Source organism: Dasypus novemcinctus, chromosome 7 (assembly GCF_030445035.2).
Source record: "Dasypus novemcinctus isolate mDasNov1 chromosome 7, mDasNov1.1.hap2, whole genome shotgun sequence".
Taxonomy (NCBI): Eukaryota; Metazoa; Chordata; class Mammalia; order Cingulata; family Dasypodidae; genus Dasypus; species Dasypus novemcinctus.
Window position 1 is genome coordinate 78,718,721 of NC_080679.1, and position 16,174 is coordinate 78,734,894.

At 38.5% G+C, this 16,174-nt stretch overlaps 2 protein-coding genes across 5 annotated transcripts in view; one reads left to right on the top strand and one right to left on the bottom strand.

Moving 5' to 3' along the window:
- The window catches only part of CFAP210 (cilia and flagella associated protein 210), an 86,926-nt gene that overhangs the window by 33,910 nt on the left and 36,842 nt on the right, over positions 1 to 16,174 (top strand). For all 4 annotated transcript variants that reach the window (XM_004460796.4, XM_058300677.2, XM_004460795.4 and 1 more), the window contains 3 exons: positions 4,351 to 4,507; positions 8,740 to 8,879; positions 15,726 to 15,918. In XM_004460796.4, the coding sequence (XP_004460853.1) occupies positions 4,351 to 4,507; positions 8,740 to 8,879; positions 15,726 to 15,918 (490 nt within the window). The remainder of the gene's footprint in view (positions 1 to 4,350; positions 4,508 to 8,739; positions 8,880 to 15,725; positions 15,919 to 16,174) is intronic.
- Positions 375 to 2,148, bottom strand: LOC139439358 (U2 small nuclear ribonucleoprotein B''-like). The gene is made up of 3 exons (XM_071216505.1): positions 2,140 to 2,148; positions 1,077 to 1,511; positions 375 to 623 (listed from the first exon to the last, which is right to left on the bottom strand). The coding sequence occupies exons 1-3, from the start codon at positions 2,146 to 2,148 to the stop codon at positions 375 to 377; spliced, it is 693 nt and encodes a 230-aa protein (XP_071072606.1).

The window sequence follows — 16,174 nt, forward strand, 5'->3', positions numbered from 1 at the left end:
GCCTGTCTCTAGTAGAATGTAAGCTTCATGAGAGCAGGAATCATGTTCATTTGTTTCTCATTATGGTAGAGATTCAATAAACAGTTAAGTGAATGAGGAATCTGAGGATTATAGAGGAATTAAGTATGATTCTCGTGTGTGTGTGTGTGTGTATGTGTGTTTTAATACTAACAAAAGTTTATTGTACAAAATTAAGGCCTTTGTATTTCACAGCTCAGTATAGAATGAAAGACCAGATAATTTTTAAAGTCCTTCACAAAAATTCGGCTTTCATTATGCCCCATCCCCAACTATTAAAAATGGCCTGACCAATATTATCAAAACAAACACTATAAATAAGACCAATTCCTTTAAAGATTTTAAATAATGAAATGTTATTTCATGGCATAGGTCATCTTCATGGCGTGAGATGGTGCCATCTTAAATCCTTGTAAAGCATCCCTGGCAGCTCCAGCCTGCCCATCATTTTCAAATTCAACAAAAGCGATGTCATGTCTTCCAGGTACCAAATGGACTTCCCTGAAACAAGGGAACTGATTAAACAGCATGGATAACATCATCTCATTAGTTTCTTCTGGTAAATTATTAAGGAATAAAATATAGTTTGGAGAGTAATCAGGAACCTGAGGATTTGTTTTTTGGGTTTTTAAAAAATATTTATTTATTTGTTTGTTTGTTTATTTATTTCTCTCCCCTCTCCCCACCCGCCCCCGCCCCAGTTGTCTGTTCTCTGTGTCTATTTGCTGCGTGTTCTGTGTCCGCTTCTGTTGTTGTCAGTGGCACGGGAATCTGTGTTTCTTTTGGTTGTGTCATCTTGTTGTGTCAGTTCTCTGTGTGTGTGGCACCATTCCTGGGCAGGCTGCACTTTCTTTCCTGCTGGGCGGCTCTCCTTATGGGCGCAATCCTTGCGCGTGGGGCTCCCCTATGCGGGGGCACCCCTGTGTGGCAGGGCACTCCTTGTGTGCATCAGCACTGCGCATGGGCCAGCTCCACACGGGTCAAGGAGGCCCGGGGCTTGAACCTCCACGGACCTCCCATGTGGTAGATGGACGCCCTAACCGCTGGGCCAAGTCCACTTCCCGAGGATGTGGTTTTGTATGTCCTTGAGTGTTAGCTGAATTTGGTGTACCCAGACCAGGCTTTTTGTTTGCAGTTGTTGCAGCCTGTTCCACAGTTTTGGCTTTTTTCTTTTCTTTGTCAGCAAATGTGCCAAGCATTTTAGATATTATATCAGAATCTGTTTTCACATACTGGATTCGCATTGGTTTACCATAAAATGGAAATCCTTGTAACTGCCTTAAGGCATTTGTGGATGAGCACAGTTCTTTAAATATAAGGAAGGCCTGCTCCCTCATCCTCATAGTCTTTAAAGCTACAATACCTACCACGTGACCAAACGGAGAAAACGGGGCATACAGGGATCGCTTCAAATCTTTTTTAATGTTGTCATTCATATTGTTGATAGAAATTGTATGATTTGATCTGATATCAATGTTTGGGGTTAAACTGTCCTAATAACCTGAGGCCTATGCGGTCTCTCTTAGGGGGCTGAAAGCCGGAAATGGAGCCAGCCCCGGAAGTATGATTCTTAAGTCTCTAGTGTGGGCAACTGAAAAGATAGTGGTACTGGAAGCAATGTGGCTCAAGCCTTTGATACCCGCCTTCCACATGGGAGGTCCTGGGTTCAGTTCCCAGTGCCTCCTGAAAAAACAAAGACAACAACAAGCAAAACAAACAAACAAAAACCAACTCAGGAAAGCCAATGAGGCTCAGTGGTTGAGCAGCAGCTTCCTACAGACGAGGTCCCGGGTTCAATCCCAGTACCTCAAAAACAACAAGGAAGAAACAGATGAGGGAGCCATCTTGGGGGTGGGATGGGGAGAGAGTGGTACTGTTTATCAAAATAAGGAAGAGACTGAAAGAATCAGTTAGAAGAGAAAGATGATTTTAAACAAAGTGAATGTGAAGCACCTGTGAAACAGCTAGTGGTGATATCTGGTGGGTTGTCTATACAGTGTTGAAGCTCAACTATCAGATCTGGGCTATAAAAGTACAGATTTGGGACCTTCAGAATGTGAATCAGACATAGCCAAAGAGGTTTCATGACAAATTCAACTCTGATCTCTTTGCAGAGGCTACCCAGAGCATTTTGTGGAGAAGGGCCAAGACATGGAAGGAAAGAGTATATGTTGATTTTTGATGTCTGCTGTGGGCATGGGACTTGGAAGTAGAGTTATAATGATAGGTATTTCTTCCCTGGTCTAGAGGATCTCAAATTTCCATTTTTCATTAAGCCAAATTAGTGGCAGATAGGTGAGCAGTTTATTCATGCTAAAGTTAAAGTCTTTATTGACAACCAGGTAATTACATTTTATTTAATTCTTACAAATTATTATGTAAGTAACAGTATTATTTCCTTGCTAACACTAGAGACATTTTTATTCTTATTTATTGTCTTAGAATAATATATATTTTTTCTAAACCAGTGAGTTATCCAATATGGGCATAGATTTAATGTTAGTGATTTCCAGATTTGCTAAGAAATGTTTAAGCTACAGATTTTTATATCTACAAAATAGTAATTTAAAAACAAAATTTATTTTCTCAAAATTGGATACATCTCTTATAATGTTCTTTAAATCTTGATTGTTGACTTGTGAGTTTTCTTCTAAGAGATTGGTAGCTATAAAACATCAAATAGTTCTGGCAAAATAAATAAATACATACTAGATACATACATATATACATACATGCATACATACCTACATTCATACAAATCTAAAAACCTAGTTTTCCCTAGGGTAGTTATAAACCTGGTCTACCTGTTTACAGTGACCTTTTTCTTAGCTCCTTCTGAAGAGAGTCACCCTGATCTTAATGCTGCGTACCCTGTACAGGTAAGGCAATTGAGGATCTCCTGTCCCAAATTGACTTAACAATAATGAAGTGAACTTATTGGCTAAGTTAACTGTATATAATTCTTGGTACAGGGGAAGGGAAATTTTCTCCTCTCTGAAGCTGAGTGAGGGGACTCCAAGAAAAACATTCTTCAAATTGGGTGCATATGCACAAAAGGGTCATTGCTCAGTTGTATGTCTGTAGGTGGATTGTTGATCTACCCATGCCTACTTGTGCAGGAGAAAAGAAACTTAGAGTGAGATGGCAGATACGTAGCCTACACACATGCTGATCTGATTGGCATGACCAGGTATGCATGAATTTCCCATGGCAAGTAGATACCTTGGGCTTGAGCTAACTTGCCAATATTTCAGAGACTGGGTCTACAGCAGCCAGAGTCTGAAGTAATCTTCTGATGGTGGTAGCTCTGGTAGTATTGGGGTAAAGAAGGTTGGGGGGATATTTGAAGACATGGGCACTTGAGCCAAACCTCCCAGATCAGGGCTCCTCAGTCAAGAGTTGCCTCTGGGACCCCTGAAGAACCCACAGTAAGCCTGGAGATAAAACCAGCATTTGGAACCTTACCACTTAGAAAGCATCAATAGCTAGTCAGTGTTGGCCAGTGAAAAAATGACAATTGGGTAAAGAGTTCTTGGTTCCTCTCCTTCCGTTAGACCCTATCTCCTAATGTGCTAGGTCTAAAGCTTGTATAGTTATCTAGTACTGAAATCGAGAAGGTGGGATTAGGGGCTTTTCTATTAAAAATATCACCAGTCCTTTTTTTAAAAAAAATAATAATTCTTTTTTTTTTTAAGATTTATTTATTTATTTCTCTCCCCCACCCCGGATGTCTGTTCTCTGTGTGTATTTGCTGTGTCTTCTTTGTCCACTTCTGTTGTTGTCAGCGGCACTGGGAATCTGTGTTTCTTTTTGGTGCGTCATCTTGTGTCAGCTCTCCATGTGGGCGGCGCCATTCCTGGGCAGGCTGCACTTTCTTTCGCGCTGGGCGGCTCTCCTTACGGGGCGCACTCCTTGCAAGTGGGGCCAGCTCCACACGGGTCATGGAGGCCCAGGGTTTGAACTGCGGACCTCCCATGTGGTAGGCGGACGCCCTAACCACTGGGCCAAGTCTGCCGCCTCACCAGTCCTTTTTAATGTAATTCAGTTAACTGGTTCTTTCAAAAGGAGAAGAACCCTTGAGTCTGGTGTAGGATTTATTTTGATGAGGAATGAAACAAATTTTGAAGAAAGTGTAGTATTGATAATGCTGAGGTAATCTTACTGGATTTGCTTTTAGTCATTGCTATTATAAATGTCTGTTTTTTTTCCCCCAAAGAAATTCACAATTCTCCTTTGCAACTTTAAAACATCTCAGGCTGGAATCTAACTCATTTCTTAAAAATATAACATTTTTCTGCTTTGTTCTCAGTTATAATTATGTTTATGCTTTAGAATAAAGGAACATGAAGAGGAAGAAGAAAGAAGGAAAAAAGAAGAAGAAAAGGATGCTGAGGAAATAAAGCGACAGAACTTATTATATGAAATAGAAATGAGAAAAAAACTAAAAAAGAAAAAAGAAGAAATGCATGAAAGCAGGAGGCTGTTTTTTGTAAGTTACAAATACACCATATATTAAAAAAATGTATAGTCAAATGCCTTCCTTTTAATTTTTAAAAAATGAAAGTGGAGTAGAAAATAAGTTGCTAGTAAGTCAGTTTCTAAGAGAATACAAACTTTTTGAGAAGGCTATATTTGCTGTGGTGTGATATGTGTGTACTTTCAGGCATGAAAGACGAGAGTGAGATTTTTTTCCAAATGAATGTATTTTCTTATCCTCAAAATGAGAGTTGTAAGGAACAAATGGGGTGATTTATGTTGTTTGGTATGGGGTCTGCTGTACTATTAACATGTATTCAATAACTGGTAATAATTATTTTATAGCTATTATAATTTATTTTATAATTTTTTACATTTTTTAAAATTTTATTTTTATTCATAAGACATGCATGGAGTTAAGATACCGAACAGCACCAAAAGACTTAAGGAAAAAAGAGAATCAGTTTTTGCTTCACTCCTGTTCCCTGGTGGCAACCATTTCCACATTCTTTTAACTGTTTCTTCTAGAATAAAATCCTATTCTAAATACATATTAGAATATATGTTGATTTATTGATTTTATACATCATTTTCTGTCTCTCTGTCCTGACTATTGAGGTGTTAGTTGTCTTCCATAACTACCCCCTCAAAATGATTAATTTCCAACCTTAGTTAAATGATTGTTATGATTACATAAATATTTTTTTCTGCAGAGCCAAGTAATATACTATATTTCTTTGCTTGCATAAATGTTTCTCTCTGATTCAAATTCCTCTTTTAGTTTATGTTTTTGACAAATACCTCATTTTCCCCCAAATGTTCCGTAAGTTCTGTCAAATGTGTATGAATATTACTTTTCAAATGGTCAATTAGGTAATATTAAATTATCTATTGATTTCATGTTGTTTTTTGGAGATCTCCTTCCAGAGGGCTCAATCCTTTTATTCTTCAGAACTGCTTGTTCTTTAGGCTGCTGCACAGCTGTCATCTGGGTACTTCTCTGTGCCACTTTCCTTGGCTACATATCTTATTTCCCGAGTCTTATGTCTTTCAAGAGTCTTGGTTTACTCCCTCATCTTGCTGAAATACATCTTGAAGACAAGATATATGGGACGTAAAACTTTTTGAATTCTTATCTGAAAATATTATCATCTAGAGTCATACATGATTCTGTGTAGAATTCTGTGTTCAAAATTCAGAATTCAGTATTTTGTATTCATGGTTTCATATTAATCTAGTTCCAGTATTGATATTAAGAAGTATGATGCCATTTATAGTCTTCATTTGTACGTAATTTTTCCCCCCTCTCTCTCTGAAAGATTTTTGGATCTTATTTCTGTTGCTTTAAAATTTCACAGTGATATGCCTTGGTTTAGATTTTTTTCATTCATTTTTTTCTGGGCATTCATTTGATGCTTTCAGTCTGGTAACTCATGTTCCATTAGTCCCTATTGAATATAACTAAATATGAATATGAATATTTTTGTTTTATTTTTGGATAATTTTATCCTCTTCCACTTTGTCTATTTTCTTGCTCCATAACCCCTGCTAGACAGATATTAGACTTTCTAAATTGATTCTATAATTTAAAAGAAAACCAAAATAATTGTAGCTTAAACAAATATAGGTTTAAAGTGCAAAGGTTGTCATTCCAGGACTGACCTCCAGAGTCAATAGGGACTTGAGGGATCTTCTCTATTTCTTCTCAACTGTTCTTGGAACATGGGTGGCTTATGTCCTCAGGCTTGTCTAATGGCCCTTAATAGCTTTGGAACTCCAGCCTTCATGTCTACATTCCACACAGCATGAAGGAAGAAAGAAAGAGAAAAGGAGTGCCCTAGCTGTTTTCCTTTTAAGGAGCCTTCCCTGAAGTCTTGCTTTCCAATTTACACTTAAGTCTCATTTATCATAATTTGGTAGCACCTAAATGAAAAGAAAGCATGCATATGTAGTCTTTTAGTTGAGCATATTGCCACCCTAAGTAAAAATTGGGTCCTACTACTTAAGGAAGAAGAAAAGAAAGAATCTGGGGTAGGCAGCTAATTGTTCCTCCCATTTCTGCTGTTTTTAAGTTTGGATTTTTTGTTCCACTTTGAGACTTTTCCACAACTTTGTCTTCTAAGACTTCTATTAAAGTCTTAATTTCTATCAAAATTTTAATTTCTAAGAATTTTGCTTATAATATTATTGTTGCTTTTTAATACAATCTTATTCTTAGTCAATAGGTCCAAGATTTTTTCTCTCTCCAAGTCATTTTGCAGTGGAACAGACCTGGTCTTTTTTTTTTCTTTAAGATGTATTTATTTCTGCGTGCCCCCTTACACACCCATTGTTTGTGCTCACTGTAGGTGTCTTCCTTTGGAGGCACCAGGAACTGAACCCAGGACCTCCCATATGGTAGACAAGAGTCCAATTGCTTGAGCCACATCCATTTCCAGACCTGGTTTTGAACGCTAACTTTGTACTTAATAGTTACATGACCTTGAGCTGAGACTTTCAATTTTTAAAGATGAGAGTTAACTCTATGTTAATTAATTCAGTATTCTTTCCTACTATAAAAAGTCTATTTGGGAAGTGGGTGTTGCTCAACTGATAGAGCATCTGCCTACTATATAGGAGGTCCAGGGTTTGAACCTAGGGCCTCCTGGCCTGTGTGGTGAGCTGGCCCATGGGCAGTGCTGCTGTGCGGAAGGAGTGCCATGCCACGCAGGGGTGTCACCTGCATAGGGAAGCCCTATGTGCAAGGAGTGCACCCCACAAGGGGAGCCACCCCATGCGAAAAAATTGCAGTCCACCCAGGAGTGGCACCACACACATGGAGAGCTGAAGGAGCAAGATCACATAACAAAAATAGACACAGATTCCCATACTGCCGAGAATGCAAGTGGACACAGAAGAACGCACCACAATGAATGGACACAAGAGAGCAGACAATGGGGGGGGCGGTGAGGGGAAGGGAGAGAAAGAAAGAAAAATAAATCTTAAAAAAAAAAGTCTATGAACATTAAAATAAACTTGGAAAAACAGCAAAATAACACTTTTTAAAAATTATTCAAAATAATAACTTGTAAAAAGTTTGGTGTTTTCATTAGTTTTTCATGCTGTCTAATTTAATTCCTAAACAAACCCCCCAGACCGTTAAAAGTAGCATCCCAGGAGTAGAGTAGCTCAGTGGTTGAACACCTGCTTCCCATGTACAAGGTCCTGGGATCAATTTCTGGTACTTCCTAAAAAAAAGTAGAATCCCATAGACTAGAAGAGTACTTAAGATGCTAAGCACATAGACTCTGAATTATAAATATATTAGAAGAATGAATATTGCATTTAACAGTTCATCAGGACAGCTTTTACCTTGAAATTGTTTCTATTTATAGTAACAGAATAAACTAATATATGTATATATCCAGGCTATTTTGCTTATGTAGCTTATAGGCTGTTTTTATAATTGCTAACTCAGGCTAGGGTCATAGAATATATGCTGGTATGAACAGATTTTTATTTTTTGTTTAAAATTTTAATGATCTATTTTTAAATTTGTGTTAGAATAAACATCTGTATTGTATATATGCAAAAAGAAAGTCTGGATACTAAACTAGTAACTGAGTACTTGAGTCTGATGGGGGTTTGGGAATAGGCAAACAGTAAGTGGGGTGGGAAGGGGACTTTATCAATTTTTTAAAAATATGACTATTAAGTATTACTAAATTAAATGGAAATTGTGCATATATAATGTTTTTTTCTGATTATACAATTATTTTTAATTACATATTTTAAAGAAATGAGATATTTGAAGTACAGAAAGACAATAGAAAGATTTAAAAGTCACCCATAATATCATACTTTATAGAAAACTACTGTTAACATTTTGATATATTTATTCCAGCCATATGTATACTCCAAATTTGTATTGATACCTATTTGTTAAAATTGGGATATATTATGTAATATTTTATATTCTGTTCTTTTCTCCCACTTACTGTTTATATTATTGGTAAGTTTTATTTCACCATTTTTCTTTTATTGACTACTTAGAGATTGTTTCCAATTTTTGCTTTATTAATACTTTTGAGGTAAATTACTTGGTATATAAGTCTTTATGCATATCTCCGATCATCTCTTTAGGATACGTTTCTAGGAGAGAAATGACTGGATCAGAAGTTGTGACCATTTGACAGGTTCTTGTTAGACATCAGTAAGTTAAAAGTATCTTCTTTGTGATAGGATAATACACATTTTTCCCCTAAGGAACACATGAAGGATAAAAATATCATCAAAGCCGTAGAGCAGCAGCAGCAAGAGGAAGACAATGAAAAGATCAGAAATTTTATTAAAGCAAAAAAGCGTCTTACACAAATAGGAAAAGAAAAAGAGGCTGAAACTCACAGGTAGGCTACATTTTATATAATTAATAAAGCACTCTGCAATTATTTTGTTACAAATTAGAAATCGTGATGTGAGCGTGGTCTTTAGGAATAGCGAGCTCATTGTTTTTTATATAACTAGGGCATAAATGACGTGATGATTTCAGTTTGGGGCTACTAGGTACCCATATATAATCCAGGACATCTGGTAGGTGTTTGGGAATACTGGCCTGCTCTTTGAGAAAGGTGTGAACTGGTGACGGATTTGGGAGCCATTGGTATAAGTGGTATTTGGAGCTGTGGATACAGATGAACATACCTATAGAAAGTAGATAAGAAGTAAAGGTGATATATTCTCTAGGAAACACTTAAGGGTCAAGCGGAGAAAGAAGATAACATGAAAACCAAAGAATAGTTTCCAGTGATTGGAGGAAAACCAGAGAAACTTCAAGTGAAGAGAGTTTCAGTAAGGAGGGATTACATGAGATTTTAAAAATAAAGGATTAATCAGATTTAGAGATTATTGCTGACCTCAGTGAGCAGTTTGGTTTGGGGGATAGGAAGGAGAGAGAAGAGAAGCAGGTGTCAGATTGCAGGCCACAGTGTTTCTAATCAGATCATTCTATTCCCTTATGTAAAATCTCCTTCACAACTCACTTAGAGTCTTTACAGTGGCGCATAAGGGCCCATAAATAGCCCTTAATTCCCAGCCCATCCCAGTTCTATCTTTCAAATCCTATCTCTTCCTATACTTTCGTTCCTTTTTTCTGCTCCACACATACTGGCCTTCTCCTGTACTTTCTCTAGGAATTCCTATCACCAAAGAACCACATAGTTTGCTCCCTTAACTCTTTTCAGGTCTTACTCAAATGCTAACTTCTCATTGAGGCTTTCTCTGAATACTGTATATAAAATCACACTTTCCCCCACTCCAATTGCTTGTATCTTTGCTTTCTTTTTCTTTGTTGCATGATCTAGCACTTATGTATTTTAATTTCTTTTTTAAAATTTATTCCTGTCTCCCAATTATAATGAAAGTTCCCTGAGGCCAGAGATTTATTTTACTATTTGATGGTACATCCAAAGTACAATGTATGTTCTAAGGTTATATATTCTAAAGATATATCGAGCTGCAAAGAATTCTAAAACTTAATTCAGTATATGCACTGTTTGTTGTAATACTGGTAGAATTATTTAAAAATAATCATACATTGATTGTGGGATTAAAACATAAAGTATTTATTTTAATATTGCTAGGAACCAAGGGGGCAGAGATTCTTGTTCACAGTTATATTCCCAACACCTGGGATAATGCCTGCACATAGTAGGTTTAAATGCTTGTAATACTGTTTTTGAAAGCCTAAGTGAAATGTCATTTTTTCCATAAAGTCTTCTTTTTTCCCTCTTTGTAGTATTACTTTTTGGCTTTCTCATGGCATTCATCGCTCTTTCCCTTGTTAGTTAATTGCAGAAATGTCTTTTTTCCACTTTAGATTCTAATTTCCTTGGGAGGCATGAACTGTATCCTTTCTCATTATTTCTCCCACCTTGCTTTGCAACTCATTCAGTAAATTAGCATTGAATGAAGCCTTCATTCAATAAATTGGTGAATTTGTCATATAGAAATTTAATGTAACAATGTACATTTTTTGCCCAATTTCCTGAATGGAAATGCCCCATTCTTGGTCAGAGTTTCTGTTTGGGGTGATGGGGAATTTTGGTCATGGACTGTGGTGACGGTAGCTCAACACTGTGAATGTAATTATTGTCACTGAGGTGTATACTTGAAAGTGGTTAAAACAGGAAATCTTATGTTGTATGTATGCTACCACAATAAAAATTAAGAAAAATAGAGAAGAAAATGCCCCATTCTTTCTGCAAACATATATTTATTGTTTTTTTAAAATATTTATTTTATTTCTCTCCCCTTCCCCTCCCCCCTGTTGTCTGCTCTCTGTGTGCATTTGCTATGTGTTCTTCTGTGTCTGCACCACTGGTGGCACCAGGAAACTATGTCTCTTCTTTGTTGTGTCATCCTGCTGTGTCAGCTCTCCGTGTGTGTGGCATCACTCCTGGGTGGGCTGTGCTTTTTTCACATGGGGCGGCTCTCCTTACAGGCCGCACTTCTTGCACGTGGGGCTCCCCTACGTGGGGGTGCCCCTGCATGGCACAGCACTCCTTGCGCGCAGCAGCTCTGCGTGTGGGTCAGCTCATCATAGGGTCAGGAGGCCCTGGGTATCAAAACCTAGACCTCCCATGTGGTGGGCAGACGCTCTATCAGTTGAGCCATGTCCGCTTCCCTATTTATTGTTTATGATATGCCAGTTACCATGCTTGGCCCTATTGACCAGAGAGAAGACCTAGCTAGTCCCTGACCTCAGGATTCTCATGGTCTAAGGGGAGACAGACAAATCGATGGCGTCAATAAAGGGCTATGAGGGGAAACAGACTTGGCCCAGTGGATAGGGCGTCCTTCTACCACATGGGAGGTCCGCGGTTCAAACCCTGGGCCTCCTTGACCCATGTGGAGCTGGCCCATGCGCAGTGCTGATGCGCGCAAGGAGTGCCGCGCCTCGCAGGGGTGTCCCCCGTGTAGGGGAGCCCCATGCGCAAGGAGTGTGCCCCGTAAGGAGAACAGTCCAGCGCGAAAGAAAGTGCAGCCTGCCCAGGAATGGCGCCGCCCACACTTCCCGTGCCGCTGACGACAACAGAAGCGGACAAAGAAACAAGATGCAGCAAATAGACACAGAGAACAGATAACTGGGGGAGGGGGGGGATTAAAAAAAAAATCTAAATAAAATAAAGGGCTATGAATAAATTGCAGATAGGGTGTAGTAAGAATATGTATATTTTTCAGGATTTTGATAACTTTTCTGTAGATATTTTCAATTTTATTTTTTAAAAAGATCTCTGCTTTACCTTTTTTTGGTGAAGATTTATTTATTTATTTATTTATTTATTTATCCCCCCCCCCCCCCCATCGTTTACTCTCTGTGTCCATTCGCTGTGTGTTCTTCTGTGTCTGCTTGTATTCTCATTAGGTGGTTCTGGGAACTGATCCTGGGACCTTCCGGAGTGGGAAAGAGGCAATCATTCTCTTGTGCACCTCAGCTCCCTGGTCTGCTGCATCTCTTATTGTCTCTCCTCTGTGTCTTTTTGTTGCATCATCTTGCTGCACCAGCTGTCCATGTGGGCCAGCACTTTGCATGGGCCAGATCACCACATGGGCCAGCTTGCCTTCACCAGGAGGCCCTGGGCATCAAACCCTGGACTGCCTATATGGTAGATGGGAGCCCAATTGTTTGAATCACATCCGCTTCCCTGCTTTACTTTTATAACCTAAGCTTCCAATGTTAGAGTAAGCAGGGTAGTCCAATAAAGTATTTTAAAATATTTTCCATTGTGGAGAATTTTAACACATACAAATGAGATAATACTCTACATATTTTTTACCTTAGATTTTTAAATAGCATTATTGGGATATACTTTACATAACCATACAATTCACCCATTTACAGTGTACAATTCAGTGCTTTTTAGTATATTCACAGATGTGTGCATCCCATCACCAGAGCTAATTCCAATTTTAGAACATTTTCATCACCAAAAAGAAATCCCATACCTTTAGCTATCACCCTCCTTATCCATCCCTCCTCCCAAGACCCCCAGCCCTACACAACCACTCATCTCTTTTGTCTCTATAGATTTCCTTCTTCTGAACTTTCATATGAATGGAATCATAGAGGATGCAGTCTTTTATGACTGGCATAATATTTTCAAGGTTCATTCATGTTGTAGCATGTATCAGTACTTCATTCTTTTATTGTTTTTCTGGAGATTAAAAATGAGTTTTTATTGTACAAAAAACTTGAAGCCTCAATCTCCTCAATGTCCTCATTTTACTAAATTAGGTGGATATAGTCATTATTGCATGAGGTTATTTGATATTCTGCAGCATACAAAGTTCCATGGAAACTTCCAGTATCCTCGCTAATTCAATTTTTTAAAAATGTATTTTTATTACAGAAGTTGTGAACTTACAAAACAATCATGCATATGTGTAGAATTCCCATACAACACCCTTTCACCAACATACCACACAGCGGTGGAACATTTTTTACAGATTATGAGATAATATCATCAGACTATTACCACCAACCATAGTGTACTTATGGCACACTTTTTCCATACTTGCCCATTATCAACACGCTACATCTTTGGCATGAATATTACAGTATTGCTGTTAACTGCAGTCCATAGGTCACACCAATTGTATTTTTCCCATGCTTCTCCACATTCCTACCACCCTGCAATAGTGACATACATTTGTTCTGACTCACAGAGGGACACTCTTGCATCTGTACCATCAACCACCATTCTCATCCACCTCTGGGTTCACTGTTATTCTGTCCCTGGATTATTCTCTAACTTTCTTTCAGTTGACATTTACATCCCTAGTCCACCCTTTCCAGCCAAATTCCCATTTATAAACAAGCTGCTACTGGTTTATGAAGTGTTATCATCAACTCTATCCATTTCCACACTTTTACAGTAGTAAAGTTAATTTAAACTTCTACATACATTACGCATTGGTAATCCTTCTCAGCGCTCCTCTTATCTCCTAATAACAATCCATACTCTAAGTTTTAACTCCATGAATTTATTTTTGCATTTAGTTCACATTAATGAGACCATGAAATTTTTGTCCTTTTATGTCTGGCTAACCTCACTTAGCACAATGTCTTCAAGATTCATCCATGTTATTATATGTGTCCCAATTTCATTTCTTCTTAATGCAGCATAGTGTTCCATTGTATGTATATATCACATTTTGCTTATCCATTCATTGGTTGATGGACTTGGCTTTTTTCCATCTTTTGACAGTTGTGGATAACACTGCTATGAACATCAGTGTGCAGTTTACTAGGATATATTCCTAGTAAAGGAATTGCTGGATCATATGGTAGTTCTATATTTAGCTTCCCGAGGAACAGCCAAACTGTCTTCCATAGAGGCTGTACCATTTTACAATCCCACCAACAGTGAAGGAGTGTTCCTATTTCTCCACATACTCTCCAGCACTTACTGTTTTTTCTTCTTTTTAAATAAAGGCCATTCTATGTGATGTGATATGATATCTCATTGTTGCTTTGATTTGTATTTCCCTGATAGCTAGTGATATGGAATATTTTTTCATGTGCTTTTTAAAAAAAATTTTTGTCTTTTTTTTTTAAGATATACAGATCACAAAAAAATGTTAATTAAAAAATATGAAAGGTTCCCGTATACCCCACACCCCACCCGAGCCCACTCCTCCCACATCAGCAGCCTCTTTCATCATTATGGCACATTCGTTGCATTTGGTGAATCGTGCTTTTTGGCCATTTGTATTTCCTCTTTGGCAATTCATTCCTTTTTTATAACTGAATAATATTCCATTGTGTGGTGTACCATGTTTTGTTTATCTGTTTGTCCTTTGATAGACATTTGGTTTGTTTACACTTTTTGGATTTCATTAACAAAGTTACTGTAAATTTTCATGTACAAGTTTTTGAGTGGACATGTTTTCCTTTCTCTAGGCCTAGTTGTAGAATTTCTGGGTCATATAATAACTTTATGTTTGATCACTTGTAGAATTGCTAGACTGTTTTCCAAAGTAGCTGTACCATTTTCCATTCCCACCAACAGTGTAAGAGAGTACTAGTGTTTCCACATCGTCAGTATCACTTTTATGACTCTCTTGATTCTAGTCATCCTAAATCCTAGTAAGTATGAAGGGATATTTCACTGTGGTTTTGATTAGCATTTCCCTTATAACTGATGATATTGAGCAACATTTTATTGAGTTGTAAGAGTTCTTTTTTTTTTTTTTAAAGATTTATTTATTTATTTAATTCCTCCCCCTCCCCTGGTTGTCTGTTCTCTGTGTCTATTTGCTGCATCTTGGTTCTTTGTCCGCTTTTGTTGTCAGCGGCATGGGAAGCGGCATGTCAGCGGCATGGGAAGTGTGGGCGGCGCCATTCCTGGGTAGGCTGCACTTTCTTTCACCCTGGGCGGCTCTCCTTAAGGGTGCACTCCTTGCGTGTGGGGCTCCCCTACATGGGGGACACCCTGCGTGGCAGGGCACTCCTTGCGCGCATCAGCACTGCGCATGGGCCAGCTCCACACGGGTCAAGGAGGCCCAGGGTTTGAACCGCGGACCTCCCATGTGGTAGACGGACGCCCTAACCACTGGGCCAAGTCCGTTTTCCTGTAAGAGTTCTTTATGTGTTCTAGATGCCAATCCTTTACCAGATTTATGATTTGCAATTATTTTCTTCCATTTTGTAGGTTGTCTTTTTCTTTTTTTTTTTAAAGAATTTTTATTTTTATTTATCTCTCTCCCTTTCCCACCCTCTCCTGTTGTCTGCTCTCTCTGTCCATTTGCTGTGTGTTCTTCTATGTCTGCTTGCATTCTTGTCAGGTGGCACCGGAAATCTGTGTCTCTATTTGTTGCATCATCTTGCTGCGTCAGCTCTCAGTGTGTGTGGTGCCACTCCTGGGTGGGCTGTGCTTTTTTTGTGCAGGGTGGTTCTCCTTGCGGGGGTGCACTTCTTGTGCATGGGGCTCCCCTATGTGGGGGGCACACCTGCATGGCAGGGCACTCCTTGCACGCGGCAGCACTGCGCTTAGGTCAGCTCACCACATAGGCCAGGAGGCCCTGGGTATCGAACCCTGGACCTCCTATGTAGGCAGACGCTCTATCAATTGAGCCATGTCCACTTTCCTTTTTTTATTTCTCAGGTTTACAAAAAAATAATTTTTACTTAAAACAATTGATGTGTATAAGCAGCAATGGGACTCGTACTCGTTATGGTTATTTTGTTATAGGCTAATGGAGGAACGGAGAGAAAGAATTAATAACTTTCTGAGTGAACTAATAAAAGAGAAACTTGACAATGAAGATTTGATTATTGCCAGAGATATTGCAGAAGCTGAAGCTGAATGGGAAAAAAGAGAAAGAGAAAAATATGAAAAAAACAAAGCAGAATTAAAAGCGATTGCAGAATATAGAACCAGTGTGGTAAACAATTCAATTTTTTAAATTAAATTGTTTTTTTAAAAGATACATAGATCACAAAAAATGTTGCATTAAAAACTTAACAAGTTCCCACATGCCCCACCCCCCACTCCCCATTCCTCCCACATCAACAACCTCTTTCATCATTGTGGCTCATTCATTGCATTAGGTGAATACATTTTGGAGCACAGCTGCACTGCATGGATTATAGTTTACGTTGTAGTTTACACTCTCCCCCAGTACATTCAGTGGGTTATGG